A 26765-nucleotide genomic window follows, 5' to 3' on the forward strand; every position below is an offset into this window, starting at 1 on the left:
CTTCTTTCCTTTGTCCTCCTTTTTGAGCTTTGGGCAGTTTGACTTGAAGTGTCCAGTTTCCTTGCAATGATGACACGTCACCTTGCTCAAGTCTATTTTGTGCTCCTTTGAACTTGAACCTTTGTATTTGCCCTTGCTCTTCATCATTCTTCTAAATCTCTTAGCAAAAAACAAAAGCTCGTCATCTAAAATACCATCACTAGACTCACTCTCTTTTGGTTCTATTTGTGACTTGAGGGCTATTCCCTTTTTCTTTGAGTCTGTGTTTGTGTGTGTGGCTTCTTTAGGCAAGGAGTTTTCCTCTCAGCTCATCATAGGTTATAGGACTTATGTTGTTACTCTCGGTTAGGACAGTGGCAGTGTTTTCCCACTTTTTTGTGAGGCTTCTAAGGAGTTTTCTCACCAAGTTTTGTTCTGCATAGTTTGTACCCATAGCATCAAGGTTGTTGATTATTATTGAGAATCTCTCAAAGGCTTCATCAATGCTTTCTCCATCCTTCATGCTAAACATCTCGTACTCTTTTCGCAGCATATCAATCCTCGTTTCTTTGACTTGTTTGGTGCCTTCATGTGTAACTTGGAGTTTTTCCCAGATTTCTTTGGCTGTCTTGCATCTAGACACCTTCCGGTACTCTTCAAAGCTGATAGCACAGTGAAGAAGGTTGATTGCTTTTGCGTTCAGCTCTATCTTTTTCTTGTCATCTTCATTCCATTCAGCTTCTTCTTTTGGAGTCACCACTCCATCAGCACTTGTTTTTGTTGGGATCTTTGGACCGCTCACAACGATCTTCCATAAGTTGTAGTCAATGGATTGGATGAAGATCCTTATCCTTTCTTTCCAGTAGGAATAGTTCTTCCCGTTGAAGAAAGGTGGCCGGTTGTTTGACTGGCCTTCAGTGAGAGTGTAAGCAACTGTGGTTGTGCCCAAGTTGTTCGCCATTGGATCTTTGCTCCAAGCGGTTAAGCTTGATTCTTGAGACCTTAGCTCCTGATACCAATTGAAGGTTGTGGTAGGCTTAGAGAATGGGGGTTGAATCTATGCCTTCCTTGTTAGTTGCTGTTATTGCCCTTTTAAAATAACTTTGCAGTTTTGATTCTGTTTGAACTCAGCAGCGGAAATTTATGAGACAATTTATTTGTCTCATGAATATCAGAAAACAGAACACAGCAGAGAAGAGAAAAGCTAACACCAGCAAGTATCCTGGTTCGGTTGCCTTGTGCTATGCAACCTACATCCAGTCTCCTCCACAACTATGGAAGAATTTCACTATAGTTAACAGTATTACATACACCAATAACACAGGATTGACCCAATCCTATCACACTCAAGTTCTAACCTAACTTGACATTGGTTATGCTAATACCTAACTATACCTCTTAGTGCTAACCCAACTAAGAAAGGGATACCTTTCAGGTACAAGATACAAGACACTTAATCAACCTAAAGAAATCTGAAAATAACTCTAGACTTTTTTCTAAAGTGTATCTCTCAGCCTTTTTCAACTCTTGGCTTTTTCTCAAGCTTTCTCACAATGCCTTTTCTCTCAAGAAATTACAGAAAGATAAGCTTAGAAAAATACATCACAATCAGTAAAACATGAAGGAGATTGACTTCATCAACAGCCTCTGTGCTATGCGAAAAATCAGATTAGCAAGCCTCTGATTCAGTTCTTCATATTGGCGGAATGCACCTTTGATTAGGTTACACTGTCCAGTTAGTTGAACTTCTTCAAAGAGCTCTTCTCAGAACAGAACTTTCAAACTCTGGTTTTCTCTCCTTGGTTCTGAATGAACAGAAAAACTTCTTTTAACTCCTTGCATGTTGCTGGGTCCTTCTTCCAAGGTCAACATCTTGAGCCTTGAGCTTCACCAACTACAGATTCACTTTTTCTCCTTAATCCTCAGAGTAGAAACTTTCCCTCTGACTTCCTCATCTTGACCGAAAGCCACAAAGCAGTAACCATAGAAATCTTCTCATGGTCAACTTGATCTTAGCCATAGAAAAGCTACTTGGTCCCCAAGTATCACTTGTGACCGTAGATGTGAAACAGAATAGGGCAGAGAACCACTTTTTCCTTGAATGCCATTTTCGGATATTGCAGAGAGTTGGGAAGAAGAGAAGAAGATTTGATGCAAGCAAAATGAGATGGATTACCTTTAACTTAAGCTTGATTTGGTTTGGATTTTCTGATTAAATTTCTGTGTGTCAAGCTTTAACCTTTCTCTCTTTTGCTTCTTTGGTGTTTAGTTTGGTGAAGAAGCTCTTTCTCTTTCTTACTTTTCTGAAGGTTTGATTTGACTTGATTTGAGAGGAGGGGAACGTTGCTTTGGTTGGAGTAATATGGTGGAAATTGAAAATTAATTCGGGCTTGGATCGGTTTGGTTCATGTAACCCGTTTGGCCCATCTGATTTCTTTGTCTTCTATCTTTTGCTTTTGTTTGGGCTTTACCCATCAGCCTTGCTATATTGTCTTTCTACCATTTGGGCTGCTTAAATGAATTTGGCCTGCAATATGAAATAAATAATTAGTAATATGCCATTAAAATTGATCAACACTAATTATTTATTTTGTCCAAAAATAATGTTTGTCATCACTAATTTATTTAGTTAATTTCTTAACTCAACATCATATCACTGTTTTTACTGTTCTTCTTATTCTAGGTTTTACTCTTCTTTTAAGTTCCTCTAGGTTTTACTGTTCTTCAAAGTGGTTCTAGGTTTTACTGTTCTTCTTGTTCTAGTTCTTCTCGTAACTGATTTTTCACTGTATATTGTTTAATTTATTGGGTGTATATGGAGTAATTTGTATGGGTGTATATGGTTGATTGTTGGGTGTATATGGCGTAATGTGTTGGGTGTATATGGTTGATTGTTGGGTGTATACGGCGTAATTTGCTGGGTGTATATTTCTGAATGCATATCATATAATATAATCAACTGTTGCAACTGTTCTAATATTGCTTGTCCTTGGGTGTATATTATTGCTTGACATTGTAATATTGTTAGAGCTTGTATATTTATCCATGTTTCATTGAATTGAACATAATTTTTAACTGATCTAATTAAATGCTTATGAATCGGTTTGGGTGTATGTGCCTTATCTAAGTTTTTACCGTTCATCTTGCTCTAGCTTTTACTGTTCTTCTTGTTCTAGTTCTTCTTCTAACTGATTTTTGTGTGTATATTGAGTAATTTGTTGGGTGTATATGGCGTAATGTGTTGGATGTATATGGTTGATTGTTGGGTGTATATGGCATAATTTGTTGGGTATATATTTTTGAACTCATATAATTTAACATAGTCAACTGTTGCAAATGTTCTAATACTGCTTGTCCTTGGGTGTATATTGCTTGACATTGTAATATTGCTTGAACTTGTATATTTATCGTTGTTTGAGTCAATTGAACTGATCTCATTAAATACTTATAAAATCGGTTTGCGTGTATATGGTTGATCTATGGGTGTATCTGACTGATATCTATGGGTGTATTTTTCATTGCAGTAAAAATGGAAGGCAAAAACTAAGCTGAAAAAAATGTAAGAACAAATATATGTCTTCGATCAAATCAGTTTTTCATAATAGAAATATATCTAACTCTAATTTTGCTTTGTTTACAGCAAACCAAGGACCTAAAGTGTGCAACTCATCTGTTGAGTGAGAAATTCAGAAATATGAGCGAGAAGAAGTGATGCAATAAGACTGTCCAGGCCATCCTCATTGTTATTGAGTCCATTTTGTCAGATAGATTCTAATGATATTGTCACTGATTAATGTAACTGTTATATACTCTTGTAAGAAATTGAACACATGCTGTAAATATATTTGATCCAATTATAAGTAAATTTTTTTCCATAATTAAACTCTCTCTGGTGTATTCAAAATGTCTGATTTACAGGTACTATAATATGAAGGAAAACATCAAACCAAATATATACCCATAACCTGACATTTTACACCCAAAAAATGTTGATTATACACCAAAACATCTATCCCCCCTAATGATTTATCCCTAAAACCCTAAACCCTAAAAACCTAAATCCTAAACTATAAACCCTAAACACTAAACCCTAAATCCTAAACCCTAAACCCTAAACCCTAAAAATTAAACCATAAACCCTAAAACCTAAAACCTAAAACCCTAAACCCTAAAATCCTAAAACGCTAAACCCTAAACCCTAAACCCTAAAAACCTAAACCCTAAACCACCCAACCTACTATACCCAAATCATTGATTTTTACACCCATAAGATCTCATTTTACACCAAAAAAAAAAGTTAAATATACACCAGACTTCTATCCCATGATGCTTTATTCCTAAACCCTTAAAATCCTATACCCTAAACCCTAAAGCCGCTAAAAACCTAAACCCTAAATCCTAAACCCTAAACCACCCAAATTATTGATTTTTACACCCATAAGATCTCATCTTACACCCAAGAAAAGTTAAATATACACCAGACTTCTATCCCCTAATGCTTTATCCCTAAACCTTTAAAATTCTAAACCCTAAATCCTAAGCCTCTAAGCCCTTAAACCCGTAAACCCTTAAACCATTAAACCCTAAACTCTAAATCCTAAACCCTATACCATAATAAAAAAAATAAACAATAATTTATAACATAAACATCAGATTCTGAAATATATATATATGTAAAATGTCAAACACAAGAAAGTTCACAAATACACCCAAGAAAAACTATGGTTTACACCCATATTCTGTAATTATACACTTTTTTTATTTGTACTCCGAACTCTTGTAGAAAAACCTACAGCATTGGCATAGTCCTTGTAAAATTTTGCAGCATCTTCAAGGTTTTTAAAAGTCATTCCAACCTTGGGAATAAGTTGCTCATCAACAACACAGAGAGGCTGCAAAATATAACATGTTAAAAATAATAAAATACTATAGAATTTCTGCACCTTATAAAAAAAATAACAATCAAAGTAACATACACCCAAGGACTCCTGATATACACCCGAATGACAACAAGTCAATTAAAAATAACAAGAAAAACCATAAACTGTAAATACACCCAAGCTTCCCTAAAATACACCCAAATCTCCCTAAAAATACACCCAAAAAGTTCTGATTTATACCCGAGCATCTGCTATAAATTGCAGATAATTAATCAAAACTAATACATTAGATTCAATCTACATATTATGTTCACGCATTAATTTCACAGTCTAGGTTCACGAATTATTCAGCTAGACAATCATAATTAACTGAAACTAAATCAAACCTCAGGAACTTCGTTCGATTCAAATTTAAAATCCACTTCACCGTGATTGAGCTGACAATCTGAGATTGAATCCACTTCGCTGTGATTGGACTGACAATCTGAGGTTGAATCATCCATTATCTTTAAAAGGATTTCAAATTTTGATTTCAAAAACTAGAAAATCGAAATAAAACGAAGTTAGCGTTACAGTTCCTAAAACTCAAGTGAATGACGAAGACCAAAGAAGTGATAAACGCAGAAGAAAAAGGATCCAAAAGACTAGGGGAGAACGCGAGAATGAGAACGAAGAAACTTGGCAAGAGATTCGAAGAAGGTAAGGAAATCTTTTGAAGATTGGAAGAGAGATATTCACGCGTTCATTGATTTTGATTGAAACTAAATTCTGTTATATAGCGCGTGACTTGTACGTATGAATTGGAGAGCGTTTAGGATTTTAGTAAGTTCCGCACTTGTAAGACTTGTAAATGCTAATTGCTTGTATACTAAGATTAATCCTTTAACTTTCTACCAAAATTTGAAGTAATAAAAATTGATATATCTAACAAAATAAAAAAATTAAGAACTAATTTGATGATTAAAATTTATTGAGAATTAAATTATACAAATAAAAATGCTTTCAAAACTAATTTGAAATATTACTCGGGATATAATATAACTATACAAGTGAATCAAAATTTAAACTATAAACTTTCTTTATTTCTTTATTTAGTTGAAAAGAAATAAAGAAAAAAACTATTTATATCAAAATTTAAACAAATAAAAAAATGTAATATTAATAATTATATCTCTAACGCTCTCTAATTAAACAATGTCTAAATGATCATAAAAGTCTATAAACCATTAGGCTGCCATAATTGGCTTTAAGATACATTACTTAAATTAAAGTGGAGCATAATTTTATTAACTGGTATAGTTAGATTACAAATTATTCATGTCCTTTGAATTGTTGTAAGTTCTAGAATTTTCAACAATTATTTAATAATATTATTTATTTTTCTAGAGTTTTACGAAAATTCATCAAGTTTTAATTATTTAATCCTCAAACTAACTCAATTATAAAATATATAGTTATTTGATAGACTTTATACTTTGTTTAATATAGTAGTGCTTATTACTTAGAGAATTAGCTCAGTAAGATGCTAATATGGGCTTAATTAATTAGGCTATGCATAGCTATCACCAAAAAGCATAATTCACCCGTGTTGACTTAGAAAACTGCAAGATACAAATAACATTAACTAAGTCAGGCCTAGTTGATTGAGTAACCAAATTTACATTAGTATTTTGCTGCATTGCAAAAATCCAATTTTCAATGGTTGAATATTTTATGCATTACAGAAGAAACAATAAATAAATGCTTATACATTTTTATATAGGTGACAATCTAGAGTTAAGGATAAATAAATATTCATTTTTGATCAGATAAAAATGCTTATGAAGAACTTTTACATGATATCATTAGAAAGTTACCTCTTGTATAACCTTTTGTTGTGCTGCCTAAAGGGCAATAGCCGAACAGAAACACCTTTTTCCAACCATTTTTGTGCAAGTTTCTTGCCATCCTTTATCCTCCTTATAATTCTCAACCTGCCCATGATTATACATAGACACATTCAATTAGCACAGCATAGAACAGGTACCAATGAATTACAATTAAGAGTAGTGTTAGTAAACAAATTTACCCTTTCTACGATGTTCTCTCCAACCTTGACTCCCCCAATTACATGTATAGTTTCTTTAACAACAGCAGCAGCAAAATATCCCCTAGGTTGATTCATTTGTTCCCCGGTTATCCATGCTTCGCGACGAGGATCAAACACTTCAATGCTCGACACCATTGTGCTTCCATCAAAGCCACCAAGTGCATGCCTACAAGGTGAATGGATAAGTAGTTCATAAATCATAACAGAGCAAAATTAGTCACATAGGTTGTTACTAGGAAAGAAACTAGTGCAAGTCTTAAACAGATCAGCAAAATCAAAATTGAAGGTAATAAAAAAGTTGAACTCACAATTTCCCATTCAACACAACCATGGAGTGGCAGCCCCGCCTTGTATTCATGTCTGGTATTTTGGTCCATGAATGTTCCCTAGGATCAAATCTTTCAGCAGACCTAAAATTATTGAGAAGGGTCACTCTACTAATACATTAAGAAAATATAATATCTATTATTGATATGATAAAAGAAGCAGAAATGAACCCAAAATCTTACTTCAAATAATCAACTCCATTATAACCACCAGTAACATATAATGCACCATTGAGTTCTGCAGCAGCAACTGCAAATCTCTGGAAATACAACAGATTACAAATGACCATTTAATTGGGTGATACATAATTACATATTAATTCATGGATATGGAGTATAAGATGACATAATGATATGGATAATGATAAACTATAATCCCTGAAAAGATGCCTAAACTGTCATATCTTATGCTAATACAAGCCTTGAGATACCTATCATTTGGTTTTCCCAAAATAATCTTTCACATCCGGATCTTATATGCACCAATAAGCCAATGAACTTTACCTTATGCAGCATTGAACGTGTTGAAATCCACCGTCCAACTTCCAAATCAAGCATCTCAACGTCTGAAAAACAGCTATCTCCATCGCCACCACCAACTGAAAATATCTTGTCACTCAAGGCAGCTCCAGCCAAGCATCCTTTCTTCTGATTCAAAGAAGGACGTGAAGTCCACTCGTTGTGGAATGGACTGTATGATTCAACTACATATGCATAGAAGATAAAAATGATTAGAAAAACAATTCATCCCCGTGTAAAATCACAATTTAGAAAGCTAGGAAAAGTTCTCGCACCTGTGTCATACCAGACATTACCATCTCCACCACCGAAAACATAAATTTCACCATTTAACTTTACTACCGAAGAATATGAGCGAACTATGCTCATAGGCTTAAGAGACTTGACCACATTCTGGGAAGGCCAATACAAATCCATAGCTGATAACCATGATTCTCCATCGAAACCTCCTATTAGAAACAATGACTCTCTATTGTCTAAGTGCATCTCCTCAGATGATTCAATGGCTATCTTCTCAACAGGTGCTAGAGGAAGATTACATGCAGATTCTAGCATTATACAACGATCTTTTAAATGCTGAATTTCCAATGTCGCCTCAATCTGAAAAGATACATAAATAAATAGTATGAAAAAATGGAACTGAGTGCAATTACATAGACTAAGACTACTTCGAGATATTGATTATATGGCAGTATCTATAATATGGAAGAGTACCAGCTTCCGTTCAAGGTAACTACTCTTCTGAGTTTGCATTTTCTTGAAAGTTGCCAGCTCTTCAAACTCTTGCTTCATCTACAAGAGTACTAAAGTTAGTTACATGCAAACAAAAGTAGTTTATACCAGTAAAGATATTTCCTTTCATCAATCTAAACCACCTGCTCTATCGACTGTTGATACTCAAGCGGAGGGCTTAAACTCTCTTCATTCTTCTCTACTTCAGGTGGAACCTCTTGATCACTCTTTTTGACAGAGAACTGATTATTATTCTCATCCTCATTGACATTTGGGTTGTTATTGGGAGCTGCATTTGGATTGTCCGGCGAAGAGAGGTCTTGAATTTCGCGGCCAAGAGACAATTCCTTTAGCTTCATGTGTACAAGGTCTTTTTCATCCTCTTTTACCTCATTCACAGCTATGTGAGTATCCAATTGATCATCTCCATCTAAGGAAGAAGTTATCTCGATGGAGTTTGTTCCACTCGAATCAGTAAAATGCTCTGCCTCCGATTCAGGCATTTCGAATGATTCACCTTTCTTTGGAGGAGTTTCATGTGATGGAAGAGGTTGAGGTACTGCCCTCCACTTCATACTCTGCGGCGAAGGAGTAGCAGGTGCAAATGCTGAAAACACTAGTAGAGAGTTCAGCTTGTTTGCTTGTATATGGTCTAGCTCAAACCAGAAATGGTTACGACTGAAGTAGTTTTCTTTGATTATTTGTCCAAATCTATCTTCAGACAATGGCTGGCACTGAAGTCGGACGCGAACTTTCACCTTAACATTATCAAACAAGAAAGTACTTAATCTAAAGGCCTTTTTGACAAATCATGATCACTATCATCTTTAGTCATATAAGCATTATCCTAATCCATATTAACAAGTTTTTAGCAGTTAATTAGATAGCAAGTCTACCTGTGCAGGATATTGTGTTATCTCTGAACAATCCACAGACCAAGCATGGTGATCAATATACATTTGTCCTTTGCTAGCTGCCTCAAAAATACCATGAATCTTCCTATCACTATAGTTGAACAAAAACAGTGGCAACCCAGGTTCAATGTTCTTCACATAGAAATAATGCAGAGCTGGTAAGCCTGCAACAAATAAAAATTCCGATAAGCAGAAGATAACATAAGCAACTCACATTTAAATTCAGGGGAAGTCACTATAATTCTTTGAGATTTGTCAATATCCTTGATAAAAACAATTTTATGATATTGATCATACTAGTTTCAAGCTCTAATAGAATTTAAGTTAAAGGTACTAGTGCTGGATGAAGACTTGTATGAACACAACAACATGATGTCAATTTTCAAATGTAGAATAGTATTGCTCACACTAATCGCTATAGAATTGTTTTGTACACTCATTGTTTACACACATACCAAGTCGACACATGACTTAGGATACAAGAGTATAAATATCACATCTCAATTGCTACTAGTATCTATTACAAAGAATACAATAAAAATCAAACGGTTGCAAAAAAGACTAACCAAAGAGTTGTTTAGATAAGCATTCTTTCAATGTACTGTTCTTGCAACCAAATATGACACCACCAAGTTGATTCTTCCTTAGATTTCGACAGAATGGAAAACTGATCTCTGAATATGGTGGACCAACAGGTTGTGTTTTCCTACCTGCACCCATCCTGGTATAGGAGGAGAAAAGATTTTTTTCACTAACAATAATGAATGGCATGATCAAGTGCACAAAAGATATGTATCATTCAAATGAGCAAAAGTTCAAACACCTTCAGTGCATTATGTAAGTGTAAGTTATCAATTATCAATTATAAAGCTTTGTTTTTTATTTTTTATTTTTTTGAATAAAAGAGAGAACCTTCACAAATATCACTATTCACTAGACCAAAAGATTGAAACATAAGACTAATAAATCACACTAATCATCTTACAGAACTATATTGACATTGCAGCTAAGATTTTGTTTAAGTAATCAAGAAAGTCACATTATCAGTATCATTATCATTCATTCCTATCACTGTATTTGCAAAGTACAAGTAATCATGAAAGTCATTAAATAAAAAATGTTATGAATTTTATAAGTTTCTATATGATCAGTAAGAAAGAGAATTAAACTAACATAATGAGAGAGATACTTGTGAAGTAGAGACAAAGATTTTTGTAAATATCACGAAGCAACAAATATGAGGAACGGTTTATATAGGAAATGGTGAAATGTAAAAATAAATAAAACACCCCTGGTGAATATTTTTTGTGTGAGTGGTGTTATGGTAAATTTTACCTATCTTTAGAAATATACTTTTAACGGTAGTAAGTTTGGCTAGTTTGATTTAGATTACTTAAAAAAATTAATTTTTTTTTCTAATTTTTAAAGTATTTTATGTTTTAAAACTCAATTTACAAAATATAAAATAAAACTCAATTACGAAAGGGAAGGCTATGGAGAACCTTCATTTCACATTCATCACATTTTATTTATGATTACTATAAGAAATATTCAAAAACATGCATTTTGATAGGAAAAAAAAGAAAATAGAAAACATATTGACTTTTTAATGTTAATGATAATTTTTATAAAAATCAAAATAAAAAATATATGGACGGTTCATATATTGTTTATGCTTAGCATGGATTTGGCATTATTTTTGTGAATAGCATTGATATCTTATGTTACCACTTACCAACACAAACTATTGGTAAAATAATTCGTTGATTGTGCTCAGCACACGTAGTTTTTGTTTTATTTTGCAATTTGCACTTACCACAAAAAAAAAAAAAATCTGAAATTCGATGGTCTCATTAATCTATCTCAAATTAGATTAGTCTAATCTAAAATGTTCTTGGAACTAATTTTGTTTAAGAATGATTATCAAGCCACCTAAGTCAATTAGATGCTTACATTTGACCATTTTTTTTGACATGCATTTGAACGATATAAATAGGATTTGTTTTGACACACTATTCACGTAAAACAATGTTAACATTTGAATTAAGTTCTAATTTCATTCCTAATACTTAAAATGTTCTATTTTTATCATAAAAATTTTATTTTATTTTATTTTAATCTTCTAGTCAAAATTAAAAGTTTCTTCTTAAAATACCCTTTTGATACTTCTGTTCAATACGATATTTAAGTTTTTTATTGTTGATGCTGACCAAGGTTTTAGTTTATGATTGCAGTGACAGTTGCTATTGTCATTGTTATCAAATTCACGAGTTAATTCGTAAATTCGTACGAGTTTACGAGTTTAGATATGGAATCGAGTTGACTCGAACATACGCTCTATTCTGAATAAATTCGGCTAGACTCGATCAAACTCGGACAAACTCGTGAGTTTAGGACCAAGTTAGTGAGTTTATGTTTTTCTTCATTTTTTCTCAAAAGAGCATCATTTTGAAACAAAAAAAATACTTTTTTTAATTAGAGTTACGATAACACTCCCAAAGAATGAAAGAAAATTCACTCACAACTCACTCATCTGCGTCGTTTCTCTCAAGTCTCACTTTTTCCATGTTCTGCCGCAGTCGCCGTTCCCCATCGAGCTGCCGTTGTTCACCTGCGTCTACTACCTCTGCTCTGATTAGCACCATTTCACTCATCTGCGTCGTTTCTCTCAAGTCTCACTTTCTCCATGTTCTGCCGCAGTCGCCGTTCCCCGTCGAGCTGCCGTTGTTCACTGCTACCTCTGCTCTGATTCGCACCATATTCTTTGTGAATTTTATCTATGTTGCCCTCTGCTTTGTATTTCTTCACATCTCCACTATCTGCAACTCCATCGTACTATCACTGTTCACGAGTTTGACTACTTCCCCTACAGTCCTATCTCTACTCTGGTTTGCACCGTCGTGAAATTCATGACTATTTGTCGCTGTCGTTACGTGTTGCTGCTCCCTTACCACCGCTGTTTGCTGCACCCTTGTTTTCAATCTGCTGTTGTTGGGACTTTGTCCCTTCTTTTCTTCTGTATCATCTATTTTTTGTATGCCTTTTGCCCTTTCTTTGAGCCTTTGCTTCTTGATTTAGTTTTTTTTTCTTTTTAAATTTTATTGCTTTTAATTTTAGCCTATTGCTTATCGTTTATGTTAGATGGCCAAATGGTTTATCCATTCATGGCTGATTAGTAATTAATTATTTTGATTAGAGTTAATTTGATTATTTGATATTGTTCAATATTCAATTAAAGATTTAGTATTACAGATTTAGAATTTTTAATTTTGTGTATTCTATGTTGTATTTGTATAAGAATAATTATAAAGGATTTTGATGAGTTTGAAAAACTTTAAAATTATTTTGACGATGATCAAACATTATTAAAAGTAATTAATTGCAAAATTATTGAATTGTTAATTCACATTAGTTGATTAATAATTTTTATTGTGCAGATTTCTGTGGGCCAAAAATCACATCAAGTCCAATGTAATATTTAGCCTTTGGTACAAAACTGTTTAAAGATTTAAGGCTTAATTGCTTTATGTTAGTTGGCCTAGAATTTATTGAGCAAGCCCAATTAATCCTTGTTACAAGACTAATGAAGGTTTGGTCTGAAAAATGAAAAAGAAAGAAAGCTATGTTGCATGCTTTCCTCGGATGCCACTCCTCTCTTTGATGGATTTCAAATTTATTTAACTAGCTTTAATTGCCTTGGTAACATAAAAGAGAAAGTGCAAGTGATTTGATGGCATTAATTGACTTTACACGTTACAAGGCATGGGGGTTTTGGAAAGTGAAAACTTAACACATTTTAATTTCTTTCTTCAATTTCATTGAAAGCTTTTCAATTTTCTCTTTCTTCTCTCTCTACTTTCGCTCACTTCTATGTCAGGAAGAAGGTTGAAGAAGTAAGCCATCAGAGGTAGAAGCAGAGAAGCTATGGACAAGTAAGAGGCCAAGGTGATGATGGCTCTTACAAAAAGAAGATCTACAGTATGGCGTGGCTGAGATCTTTGCCACTTATGGTAAGATGTGGTGAAGAAGACTTAGGATCACCATGCCTAAAAATGGTGGAAGATCCAATTCGGTTAGAGAAGAAGATTCTTTGGGTATGACTCGTTTCTACTTTTGATCAACCATCACAGAAGGTAGCTACTATAGCTACGTGAAGGAAGAAGCAGAAGTGGAGCAGATGAAGCTGTCAAGCATCAAGGAATCATCAAGGGTCAGGAATCCTTCTTGGGGAGCAAGTCAAGATGGAAGGCCCGGATTGATGAAGTTTGATGAGAAGGGATGAGAGAGAGGTAATTACATGTTGGTTTTAGCTTTCGGTTCCCTCTCTTCTCTCTCTGTCCGAACCGGTTTTTTTGATTGAAGAAGAAGAAGTTGGCTTGACTGGACCGTTTCAACCTTGGAGGCTTCCCCTTCTATAATAAGGGTGAATAGCCAAAGCTTGAGGTAAGGAGAGAAAGCACAGAGTTCTCATAGCTACCCAAGCTAACAAAAGTTCTTCTCCTTCAATGTGTTTCATTTTGTATTTTCTTTAAGTTTTGTCTGTCTGAGTCTCATGGTGAAAAAGGTAAACAGTGAGGTTTGTAAGAAAAATCCAGTGAGTAGAAAAATGCAGAGTATACAAAATTAAAGAAAAAGCCATTGGTGTCTTAGAGGTCCTTTGTACATCTATGTGTTGTGTATCATGATTATGTGGGAATCCCCTTGCAAGTTGGGTTAGCACTTAGCAATTGAAAGCTTGGTAGGTAACCAAGTCAAGTTCAGGATTGGGGATAGATTCTAGACTTGTCCCGGATAGGAAGGGTAGTTCCTAGGGAGAATTGGTGTTTATAATCTATAAGATTATAGTGAAATTCCATCATTGTTGTGATGGAGACTGGATGTAGGCTGCATTGCACTTAGCAGCTGAACTAGGATACTTCTTGGTGTGATTCTCTCTCCTCTACACCATTTCTATTTCTGTTGGATAGGAGACAAAACTGAAAAATATCTCTTGTCTGGTTACGAGACAAAAAGAAAATGTCTTTTTGCTAGATATGAGACAAAAAGCAAAAATATCTCCTCAAAGCATTCTAAAAGGCAGCAAGTGTTACTAAGCAAAAAGGGGCTAAGATTCAATCCGCCTTCTCTTAGCCATTGATCACCATCAATTGGTATCAGAGCTTGATCTCAACTTGCAGCTTGGAGAAAAGATCCTGATGGTGGATAACAATGGCTCAAATCTGGTGGCCTATACTCTGACAGAAGGGCAGTCAAGCAACAGACCTCCTCTATTCAATAGAAAGAATTACACCTATTGGAAGAAAAGAATGAATATTTTTGTTCAGTCTGTAGATTACAGATTATGGAAGATAATCCTGGAAGGTCCTCAATTTCCAACCACTACAGGAGCTGATAGTGTGGTCTCTCTCAAAGGTGAAGCCAGCTGGACTGAAGAAGACAGAAAAAAGATGGAGCTCAACGCCAAAGCTATCAACTTGCTCAACTATGCGATCAGCTTCGAGGAATACCGACGGATATTAAGATACACAACAGCAAAGAAAATCTAGGACAAACTTCAAATCACTCATGAATGAACAACTCTAGTGAAGAAGACCAGAATAGACATGCTAAATAGAGAGTATGAAATGTTCTCAATGAAGGAATGAGAAACGATAGATGAGTTGTTCGAAAGATTCAACGTCATCATTAATGGCTTGGATGCTATGGGGATCACATATCCAGAATCTGTGCTTGTGAGGAGAATTTTGAGAAGTCTTACCAAAGAATGAGAAACTAAGGCAATAGTGATATCTGAGAGTAGTGGTCTTGATTCCATGACTTATGATTATTTGAGAGGAAATTTACTTGCTTTTGAACACACATATTTGAAAAAAGATACAAAAAAGAAATGAATAGCTCTCAAATCTGTTACTAACCCTCTAGATGATGAATCCAGTGATAACTCTTCTTAAAATGATTTTGTTTTGTTTGCTAAGAAATTTAGGAAAATGGTGAAACTGAAGGAAAGAAACAGAGGAAGCAGCTCAAGGAAGAAGGATCTCAATAAAGTGATCTGCTACAATTGCAAAGAGGCTGGGCACTTCAAATTTGATTGTCCCAAACTGAAGAAAGAAGAGAAGCCGATAAAGGGAAGGAAGAAGGGACTCATGGCTTCTTGGGAAGAATTGGAAAACAATTCTGATGAAGATGAAGAATCTGAAACCAAGTCTCAAACGTGCCTAACGGCAGATCACGTGGAACAGGTAGTTTTCCCTAACCCTGACACTAAAGACCTTCATCTCATGATAGATCACCTTTTTGAAAAGATTAGATGCTTCCTAAGAGAAAACCAAGATCTTGAGTCTCAAATTGCTATTCTAAAAGCTGAAATGATTTTCTGAAAGATAAACTAAGGGAGGCTGAAACTGCTGTTGAACTTGTTGAAGAAAACAAGCAGTTAAAAGCTCAAATTAAAAGCTGTGAATACCACCATTTTGTTACTGCAAATCTGAATTATTTTGAAAAAAATGAGTGGTTGCATAAAGAGATAAAAAGGCTTAAAAAGGACTTAGCCAACTTTGCTCAAAGCTCAGAAAATTTAAATCAACTCTTGACTAGTCAAAAACCTTTTTATGATAAGGCTGGGTTGGGTTTTCATAAATCTGAAAAAACTGTTGAAAAACCTTTTTTTACAAACATGGCATCATCTTCAAATGATGTAAGGTTTCAAAACCCAATAAGCTTTGTAAAAACAGCAACTCATAAATTTTGTAGATTATGCAATCGGAATGGACACTTTCCTATTTAGTGTTTCTTTAATGAAAGAATGATTGGAAACAAAGTTTGTAAAATTGTTTGTGACTATAATGGCTTGGGACAAAGAAGATGGTTTGACGTTAAAGGATCCAAAAAGATTTGGATACCTAAGGTCACTTGAGCTTATTTTGTAGGTTTTCCTAGCATCCAAGCGGAAGGACAACATGTGGTATATGGATAGTGGATGCTCTAGGCATATTACCGGAAAGGCAACCTACTTCATTAAGCTTGACGAATATGATGGAGGGTTTGTCACTTTTGGTGATAATGAAAAAGGAAAGATAGTGGCCGTAGAAAAAGTTGGTAAAAGCTTCTCTTCCTTCATAAATGATGTTTTACTTGTTGATGAGCTGAAACACAATTTACTAAGCATTAGCCAATTATGTGATCTTGGTTATGAAGTTATTTTTAGAAAATTGGATTGCTTAGTTATTTGTGAAAATTCTGGGGATATCTTATTTGAAGCTAAAAGGTGTAATAATGTATATAGATTAACTCTTGAGGATTTAAAAGATAAAAAAGTAACATGCTTTACATCACTTGAATCTGAAAAATGGCTTTGGCATAAGAAATTGGGTCATGCTAGCATGTACCAAATTTCTAAGCTAGTTAAGAAAAACTTGGTAAGAGGAATTCCAAACATTAAATTTGATAAGGATATTACTTGTGATGCTTGTCAACTAGGCAAACAAGTAAAATCTTCTTTTAAACCAAAAGATGAAATTTCTACCAAGAGGCCATTGGAAATGTTGCACATTGATCTTTTTGGTCCAACTAGAGCTCAAAATTTAGGAGATAAACATTATAGTTTGGTAATGGTAGATGACTACTCTAGATTCAGTTGGGTACTCTTCCTAGCTCATAAGAATGATGCTTTCCATGCTCTTTCAACTCTTTGTAAAAGAATTTAAAATAAAAAAGATTTGAAAATGTCCCACTTGAGAAGTGATCATGGAAAAGAATTTGAAAATCAAGATTTTGAAAAATTCGGTGATGATTTTGGAATTGCCCATAATTTTTCATGTCCTAGAACTCCTTAACAAAATAGGATAGTTGAAAGAAGGAATAGAAGCCTTCAAGAGATGACTAGGGCTATGTTTTGTGAAAATAATGTTCCAAAATTTTTGTGGGTTGAAGCTGTAAATACAGTTTGTTATATTTTGAATAGGACTATCATTAGAAAAGGGTTAAAGAAAACTCCTTATAAGCTATGGAAAGGAATCCCACCTAATCTTAAGTATTTTCACATTTTTTGATGCAAATGCTTTGTACTTAACAATAAAGAAAATCTTGGAAAATTTGATCCAAAATCCTATGATGGAATGTTTGTTGCATACTCTACCACTAGCAAAGCATATAGAATTTACCTCAAGGAACATAGAACCATAGAGGAATCCATGCATGTGTTCTTTTGTGATACTAATTCAATTTCCAGTGATCTTTTAGATGATGATGCAGGTTGTGAAGATTTTGTCAATCAGGAAGCCAGTGAAGAAAATCCCAAATCTGTCCCAAGTGAAGAACCTGTATGCCTAGAAATGTCTCGTCAGGATGGAGGAGACATTTCAGTTTTGTCTCCTGAGCCAGTAAGAGAATCTGGAACAGAACAATCTGTTGAAACTCATCAAAGTAGATTCTTACCTCAAAGGCCAAGAGAATGGAAGTTTTTGAAAGGTTACCCCCATGATTTTATCATTGGTGATCCTTCCCAAGGTGTAACCACTAGATCCTCAAGCAAAAAGTAAGTTGATCAAAGCAATGTTGTTTTCTTGTCCCAATTGGAACCTCACAATGTGAAGCAAGCCCTAGAAGACCGCTCTTGGGTTAAAGCCATGGAAGAGGAGCTTGCTCAATTTGAAAAGAATTTGGTTTGGACACTTGTACCCAATCCAAATGGTAAGAAGGTAACGGGTACTAAGTGGATTTTTAAAAAATAAATTGGGTGAGGATGGTAGTGTTGTTTGTAACAAGGCTAGATTAGTGGCCCAAGGTTACGATCAAGAGGAGGGTATAAATTTTGATGAGTCTTTTACCCCCGGTAGCAAGAATGGAAGCAATTAGGTTGCTTCTTGCCTATGCTGCCCACAAGGGGTTTAAAATGTTCCAAATGGATGTCAAATGTGCTTTCCTTAATGGCTTTATAGATAGAGAAGTATTTGTGGCACAACCCCCCGGTTTTGAAAATAAAGAATTTCCAAATCATGTTTTCAAACTTTCAAAAGCTCTTTATGGGCTTAGGCAAGCTCCCAGAGCTTGGTATGAAAGGCTTAGTGTCTTCTTGTTGAAAAATAGGTTTTAAAGGGGTACCACCGATACTACTTTATTTATCAAAGAATCTAATGATGATATTCTTCTTGTTCAAGTTTATGTGGATGATATAGTATTTGGATCAGCCAATGAATCCTTGTGTGAAGAGTTTGGAAAACTCATGACTAGTGAGTTTGAAATGAGTTTAATGGGAGAACTAACATTCTTTCTTGATCTCCAAATTAAACAAACTCCTAGTGGCATTTTTATTTACCAAGGAAAATATGCTAAGGAATTAATCAACAAATTTGGCCTAGAAAATTCCAAACCTATGGAAACACCAATGCATCCAAATACTAAACTTGAAAAGGATGAAAATGGCAAAAATGTGGATGAAACACGGTATAGAGGAATGATTGGCTCACTCATGTATCTTACTTCCTCTAAGCCGGATATTGTTCAAAGTGTGGGTGTATGTTCAAAGTTTCAATCTCACCCAAAAGAATCCCATCTTTCGGCCATCAAAAGAATCATTAGATACATTAAGGGAACATGTGATTATGGCTTATGGTATCCTAAATCTGATGATTTTTGTGCAGTAGGTTTTGTGATGCAGATTATACGGGAGACCGGGTGGATAGAAGGAGCACATCCGGAATGTGTTGCTTCCTTGGAAGCTCACTAAACATGTGGTCAAGCAAGAAATAAGCCACAGTTGCTCTATCCACAGCTGAAGCTGAATACATATCTGCCTCTACGTGTTGTTCTCAATTAATTTGGTTAAAAACTCAGTTAGAGGATTATAAATTGAAATTCAATAGTATACCCCTGTTTTGTGATAATATGAGTGCAATAAACATTTCTAAAAATCTTGTTCTGCACTCTAGAACTAAGCACATTGAAGTTAGATATCATTTTATTAGAGAACATGTGTAAAAAGGTACTATTGATATTCAATTTGTGAAATCCGAAAAACAGCTTGCTGATATATTTACTAAACCCTTGTGTGAAGATAGGTTCTGTTCATTAAGGAACAGTTTGCAAATGTTGGAATTGAATTCTGTTGATAAATTGTGATTTTACTGATTCTGTATGGTTTTGTCTCGTAGGAAGGGAAGAGACAAATCTGGCTGTGTGTTGAATAAGCCATAAGACAAGGAGAGAATGACCTAAGTGTAAATAGACATGGGCCCAACCAATCTTTTTCTGACCCACTCTATGACTCTGGCACGTTTTGAGTTCTTCATCAATTTTAAAATAATTCTTCTTGGAAAGATATCACATCATATCTTGAGGGAGAGTTCTTGTCAAATCATAATCTTTTCATTTATTCCCTCCCTTGATTAAAAGAAAAAAATCTTTCAGTTACCTTTCACTTTTGAAAATTTTCCTTAATGATAACCGCACCATTAAATACCCTTTAATCCATTATCCCATTTTTCCACTCAGCATTAAATACGGTTATAACCTCTCTCCACTCTCAAATTCATTCAGCCATCCCCTCATCTTCTCACCTTCTTCTTCATTAGTCTATCATGAAAAAGAAGTTGGCTCTTAGAAGAAGTAGCCGAACCCCATCCACTAAAAATTCCCCATTCTCTTCTACTCTCCAAACACACACTCACATTCACATACATTCTACTTCATCTTCATCCCCTTCTTCTCAGTCAACCGAAGCAATGAGGAGAAAAGTCATTGCTCAGAGAACTTCTTCTCGCAAAAAGATTGGAAAGGAAGAGGAGCCTGTGATAGAAGAAGAAGAAGAGTCACAATCCTTTCCACCTCCTTCACCTCCACAGAAATCAACTCCACATGCTTCTGACCGCAGTTCTCAGCGTGCAAAAGGTTATGTTCTTCGTAACACAAGAGAGCCTCCAAACTTGGACTCCCTTGATTTCAAAAACAAGTTCAACAAGAATCATTCACATTTTGATCCGACTAGGTTCAACTCATGTGTTGCTTATAAGTTTCATTCCAAAGTTCTAGTCAACCACAAATTGTGTTCCTCTTATGTGGTTTCTCTGGAAAATCTATTTGAAAAAGGTGTTGATCAATCCACTCTCTTTGATAAAAATCAAATGAACTCCTCTGCTCAAGATCTGTAAGCCAGTTTACCCAAATCTAGTTCGCGAATTCTATGCGAACATGATGTACCATGATGGAGCAATCCACTCATATGTCAAAAAGGTGCACCTATCTCTAAATAGAGAGACCATCAGTGCTGTACTAGGATATGAAGATGATGGTCCGACAGCATATATGATATGGAAGTGGGACTCTCAAGTTGGAATCTCTTATCAGATTACTCTCACTCAAGTTTGTGAAAACTTCTCTGCATTGGATGGGACTGTTTTGACTCATAAGGCTCTTGGTCCTGTAAGAGCATTACTTCACTGCATCATTAACCATATTTTGATGCCTCAGACTGGATCTTATCAGAGGGTAGTAACAGTTTGTGATAACCTAGTTTTATTTTCTATTCACACTTCATCTCCTATTTCTTTTGCTTACTTGATGGTGCGTCACATGTGGGAATGTGTACGCAGTAATAAAAAGGCAAACCTGCCTTATGGTATTTTTTTGTCATGCATTTTCGAATATTTCAATGTTGATGTGCTCAATGAACCTATAGAAAACAGAGTTTCAACTTTGAAAGGAGGAGGAATTTCTGAAGCCATGAAAGGCAAGAAGGGAAAAAGCGCTATTGCCTCAGATAGTAAAACCGAATTTCATTCCTCAAAATCTTCCAAACTTTCCGACTCAGTCAAAGATGTGCTACAAGAATTCTCTCATATGACTCATCTGATGATCAAATCTTCTAAAGAGGCCAAAAAACAAGCTTATGATAATGAGAAGGCCTGGACAAAGTGTCATGAGAGAATCAATTTGTTGATCAATAGCTTTGAAAAGGACATGGCTGATGCGGATGAAGACAACGAATCCCTTGGCTCAGATGTTAATCTTTCTGATGTTTGATATATTCTTAGTTGCTCGTACCTTTTGAACTCTGTTTCTTTGTCTTACTTCCTTATTTTGGTATTTTGTAATTGTTTAGTTGACTATACTTTGATACTCTGGACCATTGTGTTGTGGTAAAAACAAATATTCTGCTTCTTGGCATGTTATTTTCATTTATTTTGCAGGACCCCATTAATGACAAAAGGGGAAGAAAAGTTGAAAACAAAATTGATTGAAAAATAGAGGTTGAAATCTGAATGATTAATGATTACCCTTGTTCTGGTGCTCCAAATTTCTAGGGTTTATGATTTATGCTATGATTTCTGGATTATGATCTGATTTTTGCATTATCATGTTCTGATTTTGGTTGTGCTTTAATATTTTTCCTGAATTGCCATTGTTTATGAAGTTTTGTTGTTGACACTAAATCTTAAAAAATACTTCATAGAACATGAATTATTGTGATTATTAGCAAAAAGGTTACTTGGCAGAAAATAATTGTGAACATGATGATATAAAAATGTTGAATCTTGTTTATATGTTAGTACTCTAGCACACTGTGTTTTATAATCATGAGCAGAAAATTATTTAGATGATAACAAATCAAGTTTTGATTATCACTTCACTTCTGCTAAAAAATCAAGCTGTTCAATATCTTTTAATATTCCATATGTTGAATACATTGTGGCTTCAAGCTTGGTTTTAAGAATGTTATAGGTAATGCTTCCTTTAATAAATTGGCACATATTAAGGGAGAGCTATGTAACAGATAGAAAGGGAGAGGATTCCAAACCTTTAAAGGGAGTACTCTTAATCCTTACTCCTTTCAATTCAATTTTTTAATAATATTTGTCATCAAGGAGGAGATTGATAAGTTTGAAAAACTCTAAAATTATTTTGATGATGATGAAACATTATTAAAAGTAATTAATTGCAAAATTATTAAATTGTTAATTCACATTAGTTGATTAATAATTTTTATTGTGCAAATTTCTTTGGGCCAAAAATCACATCAAGCCCAATGTAATATTTAGCCTTTGGTACAAAACTGTTTAAAGATTTAAGGCTGAATTGCTTTATGTTAGTTGGGCCAGAATTTATTGAGCAAGCCCAATTAATCCCTATTACAAGACCAATGAAGGTTTGGTCCGAAAAAAAAAAAGAAAGAAAGCTATGTTGCATGCTTTCCTCGGATGCCACTCTTTTCTTTGATGGATTTCAAATTCATTTAACTAGCTTTAATTGCCTTGGTAACATGAAAGAGAAAATGTAAGTGATTTGATGGCATTTTACTTTACACGTTACAAGGCATGGGGTGTTTTGGAAAGTTGAAACTACATTTTAATTTCTTTCTTCAATTCCATTGAAAAATTTTCAATTTTCTCTCTCTTCTCTTTCTACTTTTGGTCACTTCTATGTCAGGAAGAAGGTTAAAGAAGCAAGCCATCAGAGGTAGAAGCAGAGAAGCTGTAGACAAGCAAGAGGCCAATGTGATGATGGCTCTTCCAAAAAGAAGATCTACAGTATGGCGTGGCTGAGATCTTTACCACTTATGGTAAGATATTGTGAAGAAGACTCAGGATCACCATGCCTAAAAATGGTAGAAGATCCAATTCGGTCAGAGAAGAAGATCCATTGGGTATGACTCGTTTCTACTTTTGATCAACCATCACAGAAGGTAGAGACTGTAGCTACGTGAAGGAAGAAGTAGAAGTGGAGCAGATGAAGCTGTCAAGCATCAAGGACTCATCAAGGGTCAGGAATCCTTCTTGGGGAGCAAGTCAAGATGGAAGGCTCAGATTGATGAAGTTTGGTGAGAAGGGATGAGAGAGAGGTAATTGCATGTTGGTTTTAGCTTTCGGTTCCCTCTCTTCTCTCTCTGTCCGAACCGGTTTTTTTGATTGAAGAAGAAAAAGTTGGCTCGACTGGAATGTTTCAACCTTGGAGGTTTCTCCTTCTATAATAAGGTTGAACAGCAAAGGCTTGAGACAAGGAGAGAAAGCATAGAGTTCTCATAGCTACCCAAACTAACAGAAGTTCTTCTCCTTCAATGTGTTTCATTTTGTATTTTCTTTAAGTTTTGTCTGTCTGAGTCGCATAGTGAAAAAGACAAACAGTGAGGTTTGTAAGAAAAAGCCAGTAAGTGAAAAAAGACAGAGTGTACAAAATTAAAGAAAAAGCCATAGGTGTCTTAGAGGTTCTTTGTACATCTATGTGTTGTGTATCATGATTCTGTGGGAATTCCCTTGCAAGTTGGGTTAGCACTTAGCAGTTGAAAGCTTGGTAGGTAACCAAGTCAAGTTCAAGATTGGGGATAGATTCTGGACTTGTCTCGGATAGGAAGGGTAGTTCTTAGGGACAATTGGTGTTTGTAATCTACAAGATTATAGTGAAATTCCATCATTGTTGTGATGGAGATTGGATGTAGGCTGCATTGCACTTAGCGGCTGAACCAGGATATTTCTTGGTGTGATTCTCTCTCTCCTCTACTCCATTTCTGTTTCTGCTGGATAGGAGACAAAACTGAAAAATATCTCTTGCCTGGTTTCGAGACAAAAAGAAAATGTCTATTGGCTAGGTACGATACAAAAAGCAAAACTATCTCTTCAAAGCATTCTAAAAGACAGCAAGTGTTACTAAGCAAAAAAGGACTAAGATTCAACCCCTCCTTCTCTTAGCCACTGATTACCATCAGATTTGAATGTGTATTTTAAAGTATTTGTTATAATGTATGCAATTATTTTAATGTATATATATATATATATAAACTTCATAACAAGTGAATTCGTACGAGTCTACAAGTTAACTCGCGAATCGAGTCTAGGTCAGCTCCACGAGTTTACTTAGACTCGCGAGTTTGACAACCTTGGCTATTGCTATTGCTGCTGTTGAGTTCCAATAGCTTTGTTTATCTCTGCCTCAAAAAATACATCAAAACATCTACATTCTTTAGCTATTGCAAAAGTTGCAGAGTCTAACATAGATAAAAGCCAAAGAAATGGCATTTCCCTGCAATTTTCTAGTCCTATAAACATTTAGCAGGAGTGTAGGACTACACTTAACGAATCATCGTATAAAGATCCAGTACCATGCAACAACTCAAGCTGGATCCCATGTAATATATGGTCAACATAAATAAGGCTGCAGCTCAAGGAGAACAAAGATCCAGCTGAAATACCATGGGTATATAATTGAACCCCATAGCTTTTCCACGCGATTCATCTGTGAAGTTGCAACTTTTCCTGTGATTTCAACTTGCTCATGCATGTTCTTGTAGAGCGTTACGTGTATTTGGATTTGACTATTTGAGAATTCCTTCTACTGATCCCAGTAGTTTCTCAGCTGTGACATGTGCAAGAGAAGCTCATCCCTGCCCATTCCAGATACACTGCTAGTCATGATCCAAGGGGGATGTATCTTGTAGTTTTGCCTGATTATTTCTTGAAAATCCCTTGTGTTCTCATCAGGCCTTTTTCCCTTTGCCACCTTCATTTTGTCACATTTTGTGAAAACAAAAGTGATTGGTATCTGAAATCCATGGAGCTTTAACCATTAATGATATTTGGACTTAGGTTTCAGAATCTCAACATATAACAGCATTAATTTCGGGGCTCAATATGAAAAAAGCATCATACATTATTGCGTCCGAGCCAATTCGCACAGTCCAGGTCGATCTTTTGAGGTGGAACACTTGCATCAATGAGAAGCAAGACAGCCACCAGGGTATCTCTATTCAAAAAGTACCCCTTGGTGAACGAGCACCAGTCCATTTTAGCAGCTTCGGGCGCTTTAGCAAAGCTGCATAATACTCAAACACATGAGGAAAACTTTTCCATCAAACTAATTAATAGCAATATCACCAATCAACAGTGCTCAATCCCCTTCAACCCTAAAAGGAACCTCAACGGGGAAAAAAGGACATGGATTGAAGAAAACATGGCAAGCCCGTTGAGCAACATAACTACCGAAAGTATTTAGAGAAGCTTTAATTATTATTAACCATGTCAGGCAAGGAGGATACCTAGCTTAGCTCCACTGTTTTAGAATAAATGAATATCCTCCTCCCCCCACAAATGAGACCTTTATGGAGCAAATAAGGAAAATGAATCAGCTTTGCAAAATTTACACTAATAACATGTAGTTAATAATGTTGCCGTGTTGAATTCGTTAATTTGCCCCTCAGTGAAAACGAATAACAGAAACAACTATAATTAGCAAGTACACCTTAGAAATAGTACTATATTATATAAACACATTTGATTTCATAATAATTGAAATTGCAGACACATACACAATAAAGGAGCATAAAGAGAAACTAGAACACATTGAGTAATGCTGTGAGTGAGTGACTGACCCATAACCAGGCAAATCCACATTGAGTAATGCTTTTGTTGACCAAGAAGTGATTGATAAGCTGAGTCTTCCCTATAAGTGCAACAAACCAAATTAAATCTACACATCACATATAAGAAGAAGAAGAAGAAGACGACTTGTGAACAAGGGCATTAATAAGACCTGGTTTCTTAGAGGTGAGGGCAATTTCTTTCTTGTGAACAAGGGCATTAATAAGAGAAGACTTGCCAACATTGGAGCGACCTAATATGGCGAATTCAGGTCGGTCATCTTTGGGGCAGTCCTTGGCCCTGCCACTTGTCACGGTAAATTTTTAGAAGGTTATATTTAACAGTGTTTGTATAGTTTTCTGGAGTGTTTGAGAATACTCTAGATGATTCCGGAACGTTCTAGAATGTCCTAGAAGGTTCTGGAATACTCTAGAAGGTTCTAGAAGACTTTAGAAGATCATGGAATATTCTAGAAGAGTGTAGATGTATATAGAAGTATAAAGAGTGGTATGGAATAATCTAGAAACATTTAGAGAGTTGTGGTAGGATAGATATTTGTAAAGAAGGTTCTGGATGATTAATCTGGACCGTTGATTAGATTTAATCCTAACCATCCATTGAGGAGGTGGATGGCTATAAATAGGGGTAAGAGTTAGAGTTTGGGTGGGTGTGAATCATTTGTAACCAACACTTGAGCAATAAAGTGTTCTTCCACCAAAGCTTCCTTTCTCTTGTGTTCTCTTGTATTCTTAGCTTTCTTGCTAAGTATTGAGGGTTAGGCTGACTTGGTCTTAGCTCAAGAGGTTGAGTAAGTCCGAGTGCCGGCACGGTAGCGTTGGAGTGTGTCCAAGGCCGTGACAATTTGGTATCCGAGCAAGGTTCGAGAGGGAGCACAAGTGATTTGTGGGTATGGCTTCTAGTATCACCATGGAGCATATTGAGTCTCAAAGGGGAAGGAATGCTATTCCTTCTCAATGGGGAGG

At 35.3% G+C, this 26765-nt stretch overlaps 2 protein-coding genes across 2 annotated transcripts; both read right to left on the reverse strand.

The window, feature by feature from the left end:
- Positions 1 to 6351: 6351 nt before the first annotated feature.
- On the reverse strand, positions 6352 to 10646 carry LOC107475392 (uncharacterized). The gene is made up of 12 exons (XM_016095022.3): positions 10613 to 10646; positions 10006 to 10160; positions 9422 to 9603; positions 8669 to 9283; positions 8508 to 8585; positions 8069 to 8393; positions 7779 to 7978; positions 7458 to 7534; positions 7257 to 7358; positions 6928 to 7114; positions 6716 to 6832; positions 6352 to 6460 (listed from the first exon to the last, which is right to left on the reverse strand). Coding segments are annotated over exons 1-11 (2013 nt in total). The 5' UTR covers positions 10615 to 10646; the 3' UTR covers positions 6352 to 6460; positions 6716 to 6742.
- Positions 10647 to 24456: 13810 nt separating this feature from the next.
- Positions 24457 to 26711, reverse strand: LOC107475367 (GTP-binding protein At2g22870-like). The gene is given in 6 exon segments (XM_052257913.1): positions 24457 to 24967; positions 25075 to 25237; positions 25794 to 25829; positions 25831 to 25864; positions 25955 to 26088; positions 26677 to 26711. Coding segments are annotated over 6 exon segments (612 nt in total). The 3' UTR covers positions 24457 to 24757.
- Between the last annotated feature and the right edge of the window lie 54 nt (positions 26712 to 26765).

This window comes from Arachis duranensis, chromosome 2 (assembly GCF_000817695.3).
Source record: "Arachis duranensis cultivar V14167 chromosome 2, aradu.V14167.gnm2.J7QH, whole genome shotgun sequence".
NCBI lineage: Eukaryota > Viridiplantae > Streptophyta > Magnoliopsida > Fabales > Fabaceae > Arachis > Arachis duranensis.